Raw genomic sequence first — 20,716 nt, forward strand, 5'->3', positions numbered from 1 at the left:
TTCCATTACATAAAGCTAAGGGTAAAGCTAAATAGCACTAAATATCCCACTTGCTCTTCATAAAACTACTGCTCTCTACCAATTCTTTAAAAGTAGGAATCTATATTTCTTGGGAAAGATTAAAACTCTAAGATCAAATCTAAGATTGTGAGTTGAGGTCTGGACCTCTCCCCCTCTAGGCCGTATGTGAGCATATCTCAAAGGCAGTTAGATGAAATTTATCAATGGGTCTCTGGAGCGTCTAGGAACATCGCTTCCTGCTTGTAGATTTCTGCTTCCAATGGGAAATGTGGAATCAATCCACAGAGCTGTCCTTGTATCTGAGCATAATTAGGTGAGAATCAGTTTTCCTCTCCAGAGGAAATTCACTGTTCCTTTTCTCCCCCCCGCCTTTTTTTTTACTTTTCTTATACTTTCAGTTTTTCTCCTTCCTTGCCCTTTTACACCAACATAATTACCAGTAGTTGTTCAGTGAAAGCCATCACTCATAGCCATGGTAATAATTGGGAGACAAATCACATTCAGAAAGATGATTGAGCACGATTTCTGGCATGCGTCAAGCACTCAATACATGTTACTTTTGCTTTCTTTCCTACCTGAGCTCCAGTCTACAACTCAGCCACAAGTATCCACCAAATGTTTGAGCTTTATCAGTCTTTCAACTGAAGAGCTATTGTGCTGCTTGAAGGATTACATGTATTTTATGTTCTGTTCAAAGAGTTGATAGAATAAAGATATTATCTGAATACATTTTTAGAATATATACCAATTTATTAAATTTTACATGATACAAAATATCTATACTGAAAAAAAAAGTTTATTTTCTAAAACTGTCAGTGAAACACCTGATGTGAACGGTAGGTTTGACAGTGATAACTATTACTTAAAATGTCTTACCAACAAGTATGTGACCATCTTACCTCCTTACTTCTTTGATCACAAAGACCCACTATTAACTCTGTCGTTCTGTGATCAGCCTTTTATTAAAATCAGTTTTAGTTTTCATAGTTCTTTTTGTCCCACCACAGCCACATTATGGTATCCCACTCTGACAATCGAGGTTGGGTGTAAGGAGAACTATGAATTTTGTCTTCCACGTTGTTCATTTTCCTTTCCATTGGTAAATTCTACCTTTGCTAATCCATAGCTCACACAGCCAAGTTTAAGGGATGTATCCATTCCAGCTTTGCACACCCATTCCAACACAATCCATTTCTCATCACCATAGAATCAAATTGTGCTGCTGTCAAAAAACCGTCCCACTTATTTCCTAATCCAGTAAAAATATTGTTTCAACTTTGAAATCAGGTAAGAAGAGGACGAAACCAAAGCTAATCTCCCTGAGGAACTGTTTTAGAATAAAGCTTTAAGACCTTCTATTCAATTTAGACTTAATAGGCTCTTCTGCCTCCACTGGGGAAAACAAAACAAACAAACAAAAATACTATCTGCTACGATCAATAATATTTAGTCACATGCACTTTTGTTTGGGCTTACATCCTTGCCTTCTGAGAAAAATTGGTATTTAAACACTAGCTCATGATTGCAAAATTAAATTTTCTTTCACAAATAGAAAAATGAAGCAATATCATTTGTAGGAAAACATTTAAGCTTAAAAGTTTTATGTGTTTCATTATTTAATTTCTAGATAGCAACAAGGTAAGACTTTTCAAACATGATTTGTATCACAGCATACATATATATATATATACATATTTGTTTTGTTTTTGAAAAAGGACCTTTTTAAAATTCCAAGAAGGTCAAAATACTGCAAAATAATCAAGGTCCGCACATCACAGGTAAAATCCTTCAGCTGTTATTGAAACATAAGTATAATTACACACAGAAAAAAGATAATATCAAAAGAGAGAAAAGATGCCTTAAGAACTGTTTGTGTTTTTCAAAACTGTCGGACATGAGTGAGCTCTAATATCATTGTGTTTAGAATTGGCTTCATCCAGATCCAGTTGAACACCATTAATATTCACTTCCAAACAGCCATTATAAAAGGCATTCACAGGTGTCGCATTGAAGGGAATATCTGTAGAAACAGAATATTAGATTATTAACCCAAGACTTTTGGCAGCTTATTCGTTTACAGTTAGGAGAATCATTCAGACTTCCCATTTCCAACCAAATTTTAATCCTAAAGGAAAAGTTAATAATGCAATTCTATACAGTAAATGTATATTAAATGACCCCTACATATAAAATTGCCACCTCGTTGATTCCAACTCATGACGACCCCTTGTGTGTCAAAATAGAACTGTGCTCCATAGGGTTTTCCATGGTTGATTTTTCGGAAGTAGATCATCAGGCCTTTCTTCTCAGGCACGTCTAAGTGGACTACAACTTCCAACCTTAGAGTTTATAGCACAGCGCGTTAATTGAATGGAGGCAATGGTGGTTTGGTAGTAGAATCCTCATCTTCCTTATGGAGGTTAGGGTTTGATCCCCAGGCAGTACACCTCATATATAGCTGCCATCACTGTGTCAGTGGACGTTTGCATGTTGCTATGAGGCTGACACGTTCCAGGAGAGCTTCTGGACTAAGAAGGACTAGAAGAAGGCCTGAGGATCCACCTCCAAAAATCAGCCAATGGAAGCCCTACGGATCACAACAGTCTGATCCACAGGCGATCAAGCGACTGGGCAGCGTTTTGTTGAGTTGTGCATGGGGTTTCCATGAGAGGGAGCCAACTCAACTGAAGTTAACAACAATGTATAAAATATTGTGCTTGGCACTGAATTCAGCCTATTATGAGTTCCTCTGTGTCTTAGCTATCCAGTGCTGCTGTAACAGAAATACCACGGGTGGTTGGCTTTAATGAGCAAAAAATTATTTTCTCACAGTTTATAGGGTCACTGTGAGTCAGAATCAACTTGATGCCAACAGGTACAGGTAGGTTAGGAGGCTAGAAGTTTGAATTCAGGGGATTGGCTCTAGCGGCTAACGGAAAGCTGTCTGCTCTGGGGGAAAGTCCTTGGCAATTCTGTGGCGTGTATCTTCCCCTCTGTGCTTGCTTGCTTGCTTGCTGATTTAACTGCTCTTTTACATATCAAAAGAGACTTTTAAGACACACCCTACACTAACAGGATCTCATTAACATACAAAGAAAACCTATTCCCAAAAGGGATTTTAGTTTTTTTTTTAATAGGTTAGCATTTACAACGCATATTTTTGGAGAACCCAATTCAATCCATAACACTCTGATTTCATAAACACAACAATTTCTATTCAAAGTTAAGATACATGAACATACTTGAATAGAAGACAGCCTATTCTTATTTGTGATATTCTATTATTTCCTCTTTATATTTGAGCAATAGTTTAATCATTGTTAAGTCATTTTACCAACTCCAAATTAGAGTTACTTGATTATCTTTTTTAAATGCCATAGTAAATATATATCTTTTATTATTCCTGGAATAAAAACTGATTACTATACTTTCCAAAGAAATATTTTCTTCTTGAGCACACAATGGCAGTTCATGATAGGGAATTCACTTTTATGTAATATTTGGTACTCTAAAAAAGAGTAACTTCAGTCACTCCTCAGTGAATAGTTTAGGGTCATTTTAGGGCCTTTTGGCTTTTCTATACATTTACTCTTTTTACAAACTATTAATATATAAGTGATGCCCTTGGATTCCTAAGGACTATGGTTCAACTTAAAAACATCTGTGTCTCTAATTGCTGATTCTTTTTTTGACATCTCCTTTCCATGTATTTTAATGCACAATTGATATCCTTCAGTCCTTATTCTTCTTTCTCGGTACCTTACGCAAAAATTTATGATGCAAATTTTTCACCTCTAACTTACCAATACAATAAATAAAGTTCATACTGTTGTATGGGCTCACTTAACATTTTTTAAGAAACGCTTTCAATGTCCGGCTGACCATCATAGAATTTGCCCCTATTATAGAAATCCTCAGAACCATCAATTTCCCCTGTTAATTCTCACCGGGCAATTTTGTATGCCTACTTTTTGTATCAATTAATATCTAATAGTTTACACCCTAAATATCTCACTTTTCAGTTCTTTTCAATTTTTCCTCACTGTTTCTAAACACATCTTGTCTGAAATTAGTCTTCAGTGCTGTTGCCACTAGAATTTTGATATTTTTACTTCTTTTGAACTCTTTTATTCTTTGATTGATATCCTAAAATTACATTCAACTAATTTATAAATGAGGTAGTATAGGTGCTCAATAGAGAATTCATTCATTTGAACTGTAATTATACTTCCTAATATATATATATATAGTATATTGCCATCAGTTTAGTCTAGCCACCTCAGTTTTCTCATCTGTAAAATGTGGGTAATAATAGTACCTATCTCACAGAATTACTCTGAAAATTAATGAGCCGAACAATGCTAAGACAGTTTTGTAATTGCTGTCACTGCTGGTATTATCACCGCTTCTTCATGTGGACTACCTTAATAGCCTCCACGTTCATCTCAGTTGCATTCAGTTTCACCTCCCACTGATCCAACTCCACCCAGTATGCAGAATTGATTTTTTTAAGTTGCAATATTGATGCATCACATTCTTGTCTTAAATAATTCAATGACTCTCATGGCTCTTGTACTAAAACTGAGGGCCCTGACCTAATCCACACAATCCCTACCCACCTAGCTTACATTCTCATCCTACACTACCATCCCCCTTGCTCCAGTGTGTCAACCCCTTCCCACTTTGTTCACACATGGACCATTTTACCAGCATACTGTGATCATTAAGGTTGTGTCTCAACTTTGCTGGGCTATCATTCTCGGTGTTTGGCAGTGAAGATGTAGTTTGGCAGTCATGTAACTATGTGATCACTTCCATGATGAGATTTGATATACTGTGATCCCCTCCATGATGGGATCTGCTATAAGTAGCCAATCAGTCAAAAGGGAGTTTCCTTGGGGATGTGGCCTGCATCCAATATAGGTGGACTTTCTGGCAAGGCTTGTGGGCTTTGCTCACACTGGACCCTGCAACTGGCTCCTCTTCATCTGACCTCTGGTTCTTAGGACTTGAGCTAGCAGCTTATCTGCTGTCTTGCCTGCCAAATCTTGGGATTCAACAATCTTCACAGCCTGGGAGTGAAAGCCCTACTGTCTGGCTTGTCAATATTAGGTTCACCAGCCCCTGTGGCTATGTGAATCAGGAGAAGCCTCCAGCCTGACCCACGTTCCAGCCTTTACAACCATGTGAGCTATTTACTTAATATAAATTTCTCTCTCTGTATGCATATATATTTATATGCTTTACTGGTTTTGCTTCTCTAGAGAACCCAGCCTAAGACACATACTAATTCCAATCACTACTCCCATTACCTGGCTAGTTCTTCAGATATCAGAATTATATCTTACTTATTTCTTCTTCAGAGTCTTTCCTGAACCTTAACAAGCAGGTCAAGTCCCCATTTTCAGGCTCTCAAAGCAACTCACAGTTCTTCATAGCAGTGATCACAATTTTAATAATTTGGATTTTTTTAATCAGTTGTTTAATGTCTGCCTCTCCTACTGGATTGCAAGGGCCTTAACATCAGGGACAATATCTGTTTATTACTGTGTCCAGGGTGCCTGGCACATAGGTTCTTAAGAAATATTGGGCAAATGACGAAGAATTAATATTGGACTCACAAGGCTATTGTGAAGGTGAAATAAAATAATAAGTCTTTTCTGGATAGACTAGCCAAATGCAGCAAAATTTGGTGAGTTTAAGTTCACGCTTTAAAAAAAAAAAAATTAATAGAAATGTACCAATAAAATGTTGATACAAGCTCTCAGAAAAATGTATGCTGAAATTTTGTCTTTCTGGATGATGATGTTTTAGTAAAATTACACAATGTAAATACTATAAATCAGATTACATATACATTTGAGAACTGAAGAAAAAGTAAACAGTACCTGGAATGCCACCCAGATAAGTGACCACTGTTCCCTTCATTGCTTTGTCCAAGATGGCAAGTTGACTCTGAAAGTCTTCAGAGTAGATGGTATCTTTTTCAAATGGATTCCACAGATGCAGATTGTTTCTGCTGACTTGGAATTGCAGATGAGATTGTTGACTGGAACACAAATTTAGGGCCTTTATCCGAGATATTACGGTATTTTCAATAGACACCACGAAATCCTGAAGAGCAGAGCAAAGAGCCAATACATGCAAGTACTAATAGTAATAACACTTAAGATTGACTTTAGACGGGGGTTAAAACACTGAATTTCAATAAGAAAAAAAAAAGTATGCTAGAGCCTCTAATTTTAAATAGAAATTTAGTAATTATTAAAGTAACCACCATTTTAAATTATAGATTAGTTTTACAAATCCATGTTTAGCTAAGATGTAAATGTATATACTGGCTTCTGAAAAACCAATAAACCAGCAGGGCTGTTTGACCAACACAGATACAAGGTCGCATCTTAAGGAAGATTTTTCTGTTTGTGAACCTTTTAAACTTTATACTCATAATCCTTCCTAACTTCGTGACTGGTGAAAAATGAAGAAGTTGAATCGTCCTGTGTCGGGGAAAAGGCTCAGAAAATTTAAAGTCCTTTAGGAAGCATACATCAGAAATGACTGAAAGGTTTATTTGTGCCATGGAGGCAATCCTGTAGACTTGGGATAAACTCAGTGAAAAAGCCTTCAGCAAAAAAAAATTACAGATTTCCAGCAGTAAGTTACAAAGTATTTACCAGAAGTTTCTCAAGAAAAGAAAATCTGTTCATTTCGCTTTACCTTTCAAACTGCTGATACAGCTAAGTTACTCAACTTGTTGAAGATGACCTATACAAATAACTTATATTTGCAGAAAATGAAAAAAGGAAGGGAGAGAAGCAAAATTGAAACTAGGGAGACCGGCTGCAGTGCAATGAATTACTTAATGTGGCCTTTCTCACCATGGTCTTGTAACTCCCACCCAGGTGACTGAGTGGGACTGTGCAGATAGGGTAATTGTAGCCACCAAAGGAATTGGTCAGTTTTGTCATCCCACTGGGCTTGGAATAAGCCATCCTAGAGATGGGCAAGAAAAGAACCCACCACTACCATGGAAGAACAACCAGGAACCAGCAAGTTTTTGGACCTGGGATCCCTGCTCTGAGAAGCTCCTGGAAGCAGGAGACCTAGAGAGAGTAAGCTGTAACCCTGAAGACAGTGAGAAGCAGTGGCAGGAGAGACCCAGCAGGAGAAACCCACAGGAGACAGCGTGTTGGGCTTCCCAGCCCTTAGAGGGAGAAAGATGAGTGCTTTTGGGCAGAGTATGAGGTCCAGGGAGAGGCGTGCCAGTGAGCACCGCTGGGAAGAGGCTGTCCTGATGGGAGAAGTGTATTCTGAGTGCTCCTGAGCCTAAATTGTAACTGTTACTTCCCTAATAAACCCCTCAAACCAAAAACCCACTGCCGTCGAGTCGATTCGGACTCATAGTGACCCTATAGGACAGAGCAGAACTGCCCCATAGAGTTTCCAAGGAGCGCCTGGTGGATGTGAACTGCTGACCTTTTGGTTAGCAGCCATAGCACTTAACCATTACACCACCAGGGTTTCCTAATAAACCCCATAATCATGAATACAGTCTGTGAGTTCTATGTGGTCATTGCAATGAATTATCAAACCCAATAGAGAGTGTTGTGGGAGGAACAGGTGGTGGCACAGCTAGTAAAGATGGCAGAGAGAGGAGGCTTGTCTGACCACCTCACAGGAGTTAGCCTTGCACTGCTGGATCTCCTTCTGCCCCATGGAGCTGGAGGAGGTCAGACATCACCCTCACAGCATTTTTACACCAGCTTCGCTAGCTCCCTCCTTGTGGTGCTTCCTAGATGGTAGGAGGATTATCTGAAGTACTTATTTAGGAATCCAGTATACCAGTGTTCACTAAAAAGTCTGTATTTCACAAACACAGGTTTATTTGAGGAAACCTGTTACCGTTATACATGTCCATATCCTTGAGGTCATTAAAAGTCTGCAAATATGTTCAGCTGAGACAATGTCAATGTGTGTGGATTAATGTCATAAAACATTATACACAGATCTTGACATATTAAAAAAAAAAGTCACAGAGACAAACACAGAAACGTTAAATATCAAAAACATAGCATGTGCTAGCCTCCTCCACTGCAAAAAGACAATGTTAAAGATAGGAATTCCGTATTGTTAAAAAAAAAAACAGCCGAATCCAAAGGTAGTGGTAGATTGGAGATAAAAACCTCAGCAGGATCTTCGTACATTGCTTATGGTTAACCACCAGAAACTCCCTCAATTATCTTTTAAGCTGCAAACAACTCCCCTTTATTATTACTACAGGCATTATTCAATTACATGCCTCTTTCTGAAAACTGTGGAGAGCATCCAAGCCAACACTGGCGCAAGCACAAGCTTCTTGCTGTAACTTGCTGGAATTCACCGTGGATGACACACGGACAGAACTATTAGGCCCTAATAGGGGTCTGAATAAAACAGAACCTCTAATAATGCTCATACTTCCTCTTATCCAAGAGCTTCACCCGTTTGTCCTCCTAATTCAAATCAGAGTTGCCAGCGAGAAGCTCATGTTTCCTCATCTACTCATGGGAAAAAAGACTAAGAGTGCAAAAAAGCACAAAACATTTTAATTAGACATTGAATATATGAGTTACTATAAACATATTCATTTCTATTTTGCTAAAATTTTGCTAGTACGGATTAATTCCCATGATGCTTCAAGAAGTCCAGATAAGGGTGGATCTCTATGTACTCTTTCCCAGGAGTCTGTGTGTGAGTCTGCCTAATCTTAGCCGCATGCAACAGATACAATTCTCCCCTCCCCTTACTTCTCAGTTCAGGCCTTGGAAATAAATTTATAATCCTGAACATGATTATGTTTGCTTCATGATACATTAGAGATTGTGCCAAATACTTTATATGAGCTATCTCATTTAATCTTTAAAATAGCTCTTTGAGTATACACTGCTATTATATACATTTTGAAGATGAAAAAAAAATTTTTTTTAAAGGCTTAGAGTAAAAGTTACCTGAAATTTTCCAGAGATGGAGTCTACCAAGGACAAGGCAAAAGGTACTGTTTGACCAGAAACCAAGGCAAATAAAACACCAGTGCCTGTGGATGCACGGATATTCAAGGACCCATTTATATGCCAGCCTTCAACACTGGATATGGTATCTGTTCAAAGCAATGAAAACAGGAGCAGATCAACATACTCCCAAGGTGCACCAGAAGAAATTTTTGCAATCTGATTGATACTCAAAGCCATCTTTGTATAATGCTAAAGATTTTAGTTCTCCTTTCTCAGTGATCTATATAACCTGGGCAAAACAAAACAAAAAGTTTCTTAAAATATAGACAAGAAACATACAAATGGAGTCCCATGCTTCTGTCGTTCATCCTAGAATAGAATTGTTTATGAGCTTTTCCTGTTTGCTCTTTAACAGCTTTTCCTCGGGCTTGAGTACTCGCCAATGTTCAAATCTCAAAGTGGTCACATTTTAAAGTACCCAATTAGAAGGAACTTGCTCAGCATGTTTATTGTAATATGCTGAGGTAAAATTTGGGTACATATACCACCACTACTTATACTGCACAAAGGGATCAGCTTGAACAATGGGAAGTACAATGATAATATATATATATATACATACATATATATATATCCCCCCCCCCAAAAAAAAACCAAACCTATTACCGTCAAGTCAATTCCAACTCATAGCAACCCTATAGGACAGAGTAGAACTTCCCCAAAGGGTTTCCAAGGAGCGCCTGGTGGATTCGAACTGCTGACCTTTTGGTTAGCAGCCGAACTCTTAACCACTACACCACCAAGGTTTCCATACATATATCTCTCAGGAAGTTGGATAGTTTGATACTAGAGAAATACTCTGAAGCCAGCAGCTAACCTTGTAATTAGAATTTTGTTCCATGATTCTCTTAATAATCAATATTCTTCATCTCAATTACTAGGTTAATGTCTGCCCTAATAGAGTGCAAGCTCTGGGAGGTACATGTCTCTCTCATTACTTTGTTTTCCACAGTAGTCACTCAATAAATATTTGTTGAATTAATGTCTTTCCAAAGTAGTTGGAGTCCTAAAAATATTAGTTCACCATCTTAATGAAGTATTCCTTGTTTAATATGAAGAAACGTAACAGTAGCCCAAAGACCACTTGGGGCCACTGAAAGGGTGAATGTGAATGGTGAAAATAATTTTCCTTTGACAAGATGTTTTTCCACTTAGCTACATGTAATACTATTTCATTTTTCACTATAATCTTTTAACTTCTACCCAGAAAAAAAAATCATTTTGAAATAAGTAAATTTAATATAAGGTATTAACAAACTCAAACTAAAATGAACATGCAAATGTACGGAAATAATCTAACATCAAAACATTATAAAGCAGTTTACTTTCAAGTTATTCATGAAATAACTAATTTCTTATGGAAGTCTTTTTTTGAGGTACAAGAAACTCTTAGATTCTTTCCTTTTTTTAGGAACTTTTTTCCTTTGAATAAATCATGATGAGTTTAAAATTTTTTTCCCTGCATTTACTCAAACCCATTTAAGACTTTTTTTTTTTAAAAAGTCCCTCCTATGTAGAACAGAGCTAAAGTTAAAGGCACTGAATTAATTATGTCAGGAAAACAAATCATCAGTGTAGTACTCTTCCTGAAAACTGTACTTAAATACATTTTTTGGGCTACAAATAAACATATCCAAATATAATTTTATTTTAAAAAATAGGTTTCCAAATTAACAGTACATTTTATTTTTAATGCAAAAGGTTAGTAGCTCAAATAGTCAATTCCTAAAACAGAAAAAGACAAAGAACCCAATAAAATAATTAAGATGTACAAATAGCTAATAAACATATAAAAAGATATTCAACATCAATAGAAATTAGGAAAATAATATTTAAAAATACAATATTTTATTTTTAACTAACAGATTAGAAACAAATTTCAAGCATAAACTCCCTCACTCGATTGGTACAAATATAAATTGATTAAACATCTTCAGAAGAGAATCTGATCAAACCTATACGAATTATATATTCGCATAACCTTTGAAGGAGATAATGTCATTCTAAGATTGTATTCTACAGAATTAATCATATCAGGGTACAAGGATGTATATCAAAGGATGGTCACTGAAGTAGTATTTATACAGGTAAAAACCTGAGGTCAGTCTGGCAAGACTTCCTTCTCTGTTTAGAAAACTAGAAGGAGCACTATTCCCCCCCTTATGACAACAACAAAAGTGAAATTATCTACATAATCACAACTTCCCTTGAACTATCAAAGAGCTGGAGTTCCAGAACAACCAACTAAAGAAAATCTGAAGAAAGACAGGCACTTCCAAGGAGTGCTAGGATGGGAGAACTTGCTTACCTGGGGCAAACACAAGGCAGCAGACATTCTGGTAAAAAGAATTTAGGTAAAAATTGTAACAAATTGCTACAATTTGAGTGTGGCCTGAAGTGAAAGTGTAGAGCCCCTGGGAACTGCAGACACAAGAGAAATTGACTCCCATTCACAAGCTCTTCTCCACAGACCTCACTGAGTGCACAAGACAAAAACTGGGGGCAGGGAAAGAAACAGAGAAAGCCTCTCTCCTAGCACAAGCCTAGGAGAGAGGAGTAGAACCAGTTCCAGGAAAGGCACAGAGCCCCACCCAGATCCTCTCTATCTCCTTTACAGAACAAAAGCCTAAGGCACTGGGAAAAAAGCAGCAAACACTGTTGCCATTAGGTTACTTTGAAAAGCCACTGAATCTACAGGATAGGAGAAGAAAACAGGGGAGGGGGACCTCTACCTTGTAGGAGGAACAGAAAAACATCCTAAATTCTGACCATTAAAAATCTTTCTTCCCTGGCTTCTGAGACAGATGCTTCCCTGGAGTGTGCATCATAGTTTACAGTGTTATATTAACACATATGTATTAACACTTATGCATTTATGGTATTTTCAATCGCATCATATGCATGTGAAAGCTGGACAATGAATAGGGAAGACCGAAGAAGAATTGACACCTTTGAATTGTGGCGTTGGCGAAGAATATTGAATATACCATGGACTGCCAAAAGAACGAACAAATCTGTCTTAGAAGAAGTACAACCAGAATGCTCTTTAAAGCAAGGATGGTGAGACTGTGTCTTACATACTTTGGACATGTTGTCAGGAGGGATCAGTCCCTGGAGAAGGACATCGTGCTTGGCAGAGTACAGGATCAGTGGAAAAGAGGAAGACCCTCAACGAGGTGGATTGACACAGTGGCTGCAACAATGAGCTAAAGCATAACGATTGTAAGGATGGCTCAGGACCAGGCAGTGTTTCGTTCTGTTGTGCATAGTGTCACTATGAGTCAGAACTGACTCGATGGAACCTAACAACAATAACAACATGTTGTGCGAGTTACCCTTTCATCCTATTTGATGATAGCAAGATAAATGCTTTGATAATGAAAAAAAAAAAAATCTTTCTTACTCCTAGGGGTTGGAGAGGGGAAGAAGGAACACCAAAGAGTCCAAAACCCCTGAGACCCATGGATACAACATCTAAGACTGAATCTGGACCGGAACAGACCAGAATAGGAAGAATGCTTCCCCAATCCCAAACCCCCTCTGTCAGGCTAACAAATGTCAAGTAACAAATAACAGCACTTAGGTGGGGGAGAGTGAAGGCAAGAGGATGGAAAGTCACCTTCTTAAGGCATAGTCAGAAAGGGAATACCTAAAGCTGAGGATGAAACGGCTGTTAAGAAAAACTTTCTGGCACACCAGCACCTACCCTAAGCACAAACCAAAAAAAAAAAAAAAAAAAATTCATTGCCGTTAAATCAATTTTGACTCATAGCAACCCTAAAGAACAGAGTAGAACTGCTGCACAGAGTTTCTAAGGAGCGCCTGGTGGATTGGAACTGCCGGCCTTTTGGTTAGCAGCCATAGCTCTTAACCACTATGCCACCAGGGTTTCCTCCCTAAGCATAAGGCAATGTTAAAGTTCTGATACCCATGATGCATTGATGGTAATCACGGCAACAACAAAACCCAAGCAGCTCACACTAATTTAAATTCCCACAATAAATGTCTAGCAAAAGAAGAGGTGTCTTCATTTTCAGACATAAATATTTATTTCAGTCCTCTTCTGTCCTACATAAACCAAAAATTATAAGATACACAAAGAAGTAAGAAAAACAGAAGTACAAACACAGTCAAGAGACATAATAATCAACAGGATTGACTCAGATATGACATGGATGTTGGTATTATGAGACAGGGAATTAAAATAATTATGATTAATATATTGAAGGTTCTGGTGGAAAAGGTAGACAAGGTTGATGAACAGGCAGAGAATTTAAGCAGAGAAGTGGAAACTAAGAAAGGATCAAATGAAAATGCTAGAAATTAAGATGAATATCTTTGACGGACTTATCAATAGACTCCATACAGCAGAGAAATCTGTGAACTTTAAAACAGGTCAATGGAAATTACTCCAAATTAGTCAGGTTATGTTTCAGTAAACTTTAAATAATAACATAACATAAGTATATTCAACTGCCCTTATATATTTTTTTCAATTTCCCGAGAAATTTTTAGGGAAAGTATATAACAGTAAGGACAAGCCTGGCAAACAGAAAGTACTCACTAATGTTTACTGATGGAATCACTGCTATCTGCCAATGAAAAACTTTTGTCATTAATGAGAAAAAAGAAATAAAATGGGAAATCACTTACGGTAATTTATGCTAAATTCAGCAACTCCAGAACCCGGATAGTAGGAACCCTTTTCCACAGAGACGAGGCAATGCTTATTTTGTTTTTCTTGAATAATTTCCTTTACTCCTGAAGCTCCTTGATTCATCAAGTTCCAGCCTCGTATACATCCATCTAGACGAGGGTTAATCTAACAAGTTAAAGTATAGGTCGAGGAGTGCATTTTAAACTTAAACAAATCAGACTGATAGTTGGCTTAATTGATTATAGGCATAGGTTTTCAGTTTAGAGGGAATGTCTCTTCTTTGAAGACGTTAAAAAATATTTTATACAATATAAATTTTTTTTGGAGATATCCTTCAGATGGACAGTCTTTTTCAGTAAAAGTATATTTATGCCAACACAGTTTTCCACTGGAATCCATCTGCCTCTCCTATGCCATCCAATGGCAACTTTTCTGCATTCAAGCTCTATAAATTCTTCCAGCTGTGGCCCTGGCTACTAAACTGATTTTGGCTTTTCCTTACCGCATTTACAGCATAGCTTTTGCTTTGCCAATCAGACACTAAACCTCTTCAGGAACGAAAAAGTGTTCGCATTCTTTAGCCTCAACCAAAGTTTCCAGCCAGACTCAAGACAAGTAGTTGATTTTTTTTTTTTTTTGATTAATTTAATATACCTTTTAAGTGTCTTGATTTATCAATTTCAAAGAACAGGTACATTCACTTTGACATGGGTTGACTAATGCAGGTTTTATATCATATCACAAAAATCTTTTTTAAAGTTAAAGCAACTGTGAATACCCATGAGTGAAAGATGGATATATAACTGTAAATATTTAAGTTAAATCAGCAAGTATATTCAGCAGGCCTGTGACTTCAAATACAATTTTCAAAACTTTCAAAAGACAGTGATTTGTCTCTTTCAGGACACCTATTCCACAGTTATTAGACAAACATCATATTCAGAAAATCATCCATTATATGTAACCTCAATTTATTACAGGCTTTTTTTTTTTTTTATGGTTATACCCTCAGTTAAGATTTAAAAAAAAAAAATTTTTCCACCTTATATGCAATCTTCCACCTCCCAAACTTAGGTCTGCAAATAAACCTCTCAAAGTTCTTTGATTGGCTTCTATAAAATAATATTTTTTTGGACTCAAATATGTGCATTTATATGTTTAATGGCTGAGTGTGGACTACCACGATGTTGACACTGAAATGACATCTGAGAAATCCACTTCTCCCTAAGTAATGCTGGGTAAAGATTTAAATAGGTTCAGTAACACTACATTCATTTTCTTATTTCCTTAAAATAATTTCAAAGGTCAGTCATGTTGTTTTTCCATGTTCAAGTTGTCACACTTGGCATGTTTAATAAAATAACTTCTATTAGCTCTTAGAAAAACACATCTTCAAACCTATTACAGATAAGAGGATTTCCATCCATGATGAATGATATCATTACCGGTCTAATGAGTGCATTTTCCACGTTCCGAGGTAATCCTGCAAAGTATACTTTGGTGTCCAGAAATCCATTTGTAGGCTTAAAAAGGCTTCCAGGTTTATTTATATTCATCACCGCTTCTTTAGCTATCTTAACATTAATACTATGTTCTAATTCTTCCACAGAGATCTACAATTAAAAACATAAACATTACCAAACAACAACCAAATACCATATCTGCCATTTGAAACACTGAAATTAAAAAAATCCTGTTATTATTCCAATAAATAATTTTCCAAATGAATCATTTTAATGTAATTTTTAATTTTTCCCAACCTATCTAAAATGTCAAATTTTTATAAAAGAGATAAAAATTTCTTTAAGGTGACAGTTCTTGATCAAAAATTAAATGCTCACCACATTTTAAGGTTAAAAAAGTAAATATTACTCTGTTAGATTTAAATATTCAATTATATATATCTTTCAACCCCAGTATGCCAAAAAATTAACAATTAAAAAAAAAAAATGAGCCACTTGACTAGTATCTCAGGAAGCTTAAGTTTTCTTATTTTGCAATTGTCTGGTACTAAATATATGGAATCATACTTTCAATGTTTTCTAAATATACGCAAGTCCTTATGACAATTTGTTTTAAAAATCAGTACCTCCAGTATTCTGTTCATTTTCACAAATTATATTTTATTTCAAAATCCAGGAATGACTGAGGTCAAAAGAAGGCACAATACATAAAATTAAAATTGTTTTCTGATTTTGAAGGTAGTTTCCATTAAAAAAAAAAGGTTGGAAGCGATGGTAAACAATAATAAAAAATGCTTGTCTTCAGCTCATTTGGGGGAAAAGCTCCATGCCCTAAATATTCTAGATAGAGCTCTCAATCTGGAAACCAAACTACTCTAATGAAAGCATCGGGAGAAGCCAGAGAATTTCAGTGACTTCTAGGAAGAGTTTCACATGATCCCGTGAAGACATTTTTCTTTCAGAGTGAAGAGCCTAGCATATATGGCTGACAAAGAACAGAGAGCCCCCTTTTTGGTGCACTGCATCCGTGCCCAATTACACTTTGTTTATACTTCGGCCTTAACGTATTTCGTGTTACATTGCATTAGTTCATTAGGATGTATCAGGTACTAAATTGTGGGGTACTTAACTCAAGAGCAACGAAAACTTCTTGCTATAGTTAGTGTCTCGAACTCAGGAACTTAGCATTTTAAAGCATCAGCTTATTGAAGAGATGAATGCATGAGTGTGTAAATGAAGAAATGAAATAAATTAGTGATGACTTCACATAGCTTCTCAAAGACTTTCAGCAGCTTCTGCAGGCCTAAAAAACGTCTCTTTTGAGCACCAAAGAGCAGTAGCTTCACATTGTAAGGTGCAGCTGATCTTCTCTCAGCAATCCCCTGCTGAAAGTATCAGTGAATCTACTGACAAAAAGACTTCTCACTATACTAAAACCAAAAAACCCATTGCCAACAAGTTGTTTTCAACTTATTGCGACCAGGTAGGACAGAGTGGAACTGCCCCATAGACTTTCAAAGGGTGTAATTTTGACGCAAGCAGGCTGCCACCCAGAAGCAGACTAGCAGTAAATACAGCGTGCACCGGCTGCATTTAGCAAGGTACCCACCCAGTGAACCCAGTGCCCGTGAGTAGATTCGGACTCACAGCAACCCGTATGCTGGGGCTTAATTGTATTTACTTGCTAATCTGCGGTGACCAATTTCACATGGGTTTTACCACATTTTTGATGTGATGGGGACAGGTGAAATTGTGCATTGCAGGTTGGTGAGAAGGCACAATTGGGCCCATGGGTACCTTGCTTATTGGGAAATCTGGCCCTGCTGCAACGTTTGGAGGAGGCTGGTGGGTTCAAACTGCTGACCTTTCCACTAGCAGCGAGCATTTAAGTGCTGCGCTACCAGGGCTCCTTCTCCTCACTATGAACTAGCAATAATCCCTTCTCCAAGAAAAGTTTCATTTTCATCCAGTTAACTAAAGTGTTGTTTCTGATCATTAAAACAAAGGTTTATTATGGGCGTTATCTAAAAATGCTAGTCTCTAATACATACCTGTTAGTGGTTAGTGAGTTGGGACCCACTGGATGGCACCTAACAACTACAACAAGTGGTTAAGAGCTCAGGCTGCTAATCAAAAGTCTGCAGTTCAAATCCACCAGCCACTCCTTGGAAACCCTATGGGGTAGTTCTACTCTGTCTTATAGGGTTTCTATAAACCGAAATCAAGTTGGCAGCAATGGTTTAGGTTTGGTTTTAGTGTTCAGCAGGAACCCTGATGGCATAGTGGTTAAGAGTTTGGCTATTAACCAAGAGGTTGGCAGTTCAAATCTACCAGCTGCTCCTTGGAAAACCTATTGGGTAGTTCTACTCTATCCCAGGAAACCCTGATGGTATAGTGGTCAAGAACTATGGCTGCTAACCAAAAGGGTCAGCATTTCGAATCCACCATGCACTCCTTGGAAACCCTATGGGGCAGTTCTACTCTATCCTATAGGATCACTAAGAGTCAGAATTGATTGGACGGCAGCAGATTTTCAGGTTTTACTCTATCCTCTAGGGTCACTATGAGTTGGAACTGACTCAACAGCAATGGGTGTAGTGTTCAATGGTGAGAAGCCCTGGTGATATAATGGTTAAATGCTAGGCTGCAAACCAAAAAGTCTACGGTTCTAACTCACCAGCCACTCCGAGGGAGAAAGATATGGCAGCCTGCTGCCGTAAAGATTACACTTTGGAAACGCTATGGGGGAGTTCCACTCTATTGTATAGGGTCACTATGAGTTGGAATCAAATTGACAGTAATGGGTTTGAGGGTTTTTTTTAGTGTGCTGTGCTTATGCAAAATTATTTACCTTTAAATAACTTAAAGTTAAATAAATTAACACTTCAGTTTTGTTACTATGTATATTTCTCTTTCATTTTATAAATACTGGTGGCTATCCAGTGTAATTTTCCTTGGTCAATGCTGTCTTTGCATAAACTATTATGCCTGCTAATAATAATCCCTGACCTATAGAAGAGATACCACTGTTCAACCAATAGCAGCCACTAAAAAAGGGGATGACTAAGTAGTTGAAGCAAATAACTGAAAACAACTTCAGATACTTATGGGAAACCCCAAATATATTCAATGAGGGTATCATCTCTCTGGCTTTTTTCAGGGATATACAGTGTATATATTTCATAGAACATCAGATAAAACCAAACCCACTTTGGTTTCGGTATCACTATAAAAACAAACTTTAATGATTTTGTACAAATTGCAATAAAGTGGGAAGGTTCTTTATGAAACCTGGTCTGCCAGAAGAATGAACAAATCCATCTTGGAAGAAGTACATTCAGAATGCTCCTTGGAATCAAGGATGGAGAGATTATGTCTTATGTATTTTGGACATGTAATCAGCAGGGATCAGTCCCTGAAGAAGGACATCATGCTTGGTAAATTATAGGATCAGTGAAAAAAAGGAAGACCCTCAACGAGTTGGATTGGACACAGTGGCTGCAGCAATGGGCTGAAGCGTAACGATTGTGAGGATGGAGCAGGACGGGGCAGTCTTTTGGTCTGTTGTACCTAGGGTCACTGTGAGTTGGAACCAACTCGACAACACCTAACAGCAACAACACCATAAAAATAAATTTTAATGATTTTATACAAATTACAACAAGGTGGGAAGATTCTTTATGAAACCTGGATAACATACCATATTCCATAGACCATCATTAATAATTTTGCCTCCAGTGGTGATTTTGGTTGTTTCCTCATTTTTAAATTGAATTTCAATTCTTCCATCACGAAGTGCAAGCAGTAACCAAGCTGAGTGATCAAGAGATTCTGCATACAGTATGATGCCTTCTGAATCATATGTTCGGAAATCAAATTCAGCTGAAAATCTAAACAATGAACAGTCATCCTTAATACTGAGAAATATAGAACATTCAATGTATTATTGCTTTTTTTCTTGTACTGGCAAGCCATATATGTTGAGTCAATTATTTATATTGTTCCCTGGAATTAATAAAAGAGAAGGGTAGAGTCAAACTGTTGATGTATTTATCTCTCACTCCATGTGTGTTTAAAATCAAATTGTTATATATGTTTCCTTATCCTTGGAGTCTTTTCTCCCAGTAAACAGATGGCTTGGCAATTTTTCATCTTTTTTGGCATACATTTTGAAGGTATTCTTTCATATGCTGGAATCAATAAATATGTACAAATCATAGGCATACTATATCCTTCCTGGAGCCTTTTATGCACAATCCAGTCTGACATTAAGATTTTTTTTTTTTTGCTCTATTCATAGGTGATTAGTAAAAGATGTTACAACTTCATGATTGGTTTATTCACCGAAAAGCATATTTTCCCTATGATTTCACGTATGGCAGGAAGGAATCATTCACAGAGATCTACAAAAGAGCCTCTGGGTGATAGCAAACGTAATTAAGCCTTCATATGTGGTGAGGAAGGAACAAGTCAAAAACTTTAAAATGTATTTGCTAGCTTGATTTCAAAATCTCCCCCAAAACTCTAACTGCATAATCACTGTAGTAGAACACATAGGAGAAGAGCTTAAGGGATACAGTCTAGCCCTGTGTTGGAGGGTATCCGAGCTCTGGCAATGCCTATTGCTGTTAAGATTCTGGACATATGTGTAGCTATTATAGAGGAAAAATCTTAGGAATGCTGGATTAAAGGTAACACGTGTTGATTCACTGCCCTTAGGACACATTAATGAGAATCAGCATTGGTGTTTCCAAGGGACCAGGAAATCAAAATGGTTCAAAAAAGACAAACAGGGAAAAAGAAAAGTAGTTGTATAACTACTAGTCATCTGGATTAAGTTAAAATAAAGGTAATTTAAGTTAAAGCTTCAAAACTTAAGATAATTGCTAAATAAAGCAAGAAGGAGTCCCACATCCTTATCCCCACAGATATACCACTATACTGTGTATTACTATAGAAAGAAATCATCAAAATACTATTCTATCATCTCAGACTTCTTACTCTTAAGTTCATCACTGTGTTTTTAAACATCCTAAAGTAAATATTCTCTAGGATTCAGTAGACTTGTCCTTTATCAAAATTACTGCAAGAGCCTCAGGGTAAAAACAAAGACATGTTTCACAGAAGATGCTTAAGTAAAAAACAAAAAAGAAGAAGTTTGGTTTTTAAACAACAATGGGGCTGGGAAAGTATTCTAAACTTCAAATCAAATGAGAGAAATACAGCAGGATATGATTTTCTGGTCAGCATAACCAAAGAATAGATTCCTATCAGATTACACTGGCAAATTAAATATTACAGAAAACATAAAGATGAGCAGTTGTCAAAAAGAAAATAGCCATTGTTGTACCCTCTGATGCAGCCTGCCTAACTCAAAAAACAAGGCAAAACAAAAGCCCCTTTATCAGGGTTGTGGTTGATGGAGGAGTTATGCCAAACCTTAACTTTTAATGGCAGCCCTGGAAGACTTCCGAATATGAGCAGTAGAGCCCATAATAAGAAGTTTGCCCCAGCAGTTTAGGATT

At 37.1% G+C, this 20,716-nt stretch overlaps 1 protein-coding gene across 1 annotated transcript in view; it reads right to left on the reverse strand.

The window, feature by feature from the left end:
• Positions 1-769: 769 nt before the first annotated feature.
• The window catches only part of PROS1 (protein S), a 93,683-nt gene continuing 73,736 nt past the window's right edge, over positions 770-20,716 (reverse strand). The window contains exons 10-15 of the mRNA XM_049857930.1: positions 18,892-19,081; positions 15,174-15,341; positions 13,725-13,893; positions 9,009-9,157; positions 5,910-6,135; positions 770-2,041 (exon numbers count right to left, since the gene is read on the reverse strand). Of these exons, the coding sequence (XP_049713887.1) occupies positions 1,881-2,041; positions 5,910-6,135; positions 9,009-9,157; positions 13,725-13,893; positions 15,174-15,341; positions 18,892-19,081 (1,063 nt within the window). The 3' untranslated portion in view covers positions 770-1,880. The remainder of the gene's footprint in view (positions 2,042-5,909; positions 6,136-9,008; positions 9,158-13,724; positions 13,894-15,173; positions 15,342-18,891; positions 19,082-20,716) is intronic.

This window comes from Elephas maximus, chromosome 18 (assembly GCF_024166365.1).
Source record: "Elephas maximus indicus isolate mEleMax1 chromosome 18, mEleMax1 primary haplotype, whole genome shotgun sequence".
NCBI lineage: Eukaryota > Metazoa > Chordata > Mammalia > Proboscidea > Elephantidae > Elephas > Elephas maximus.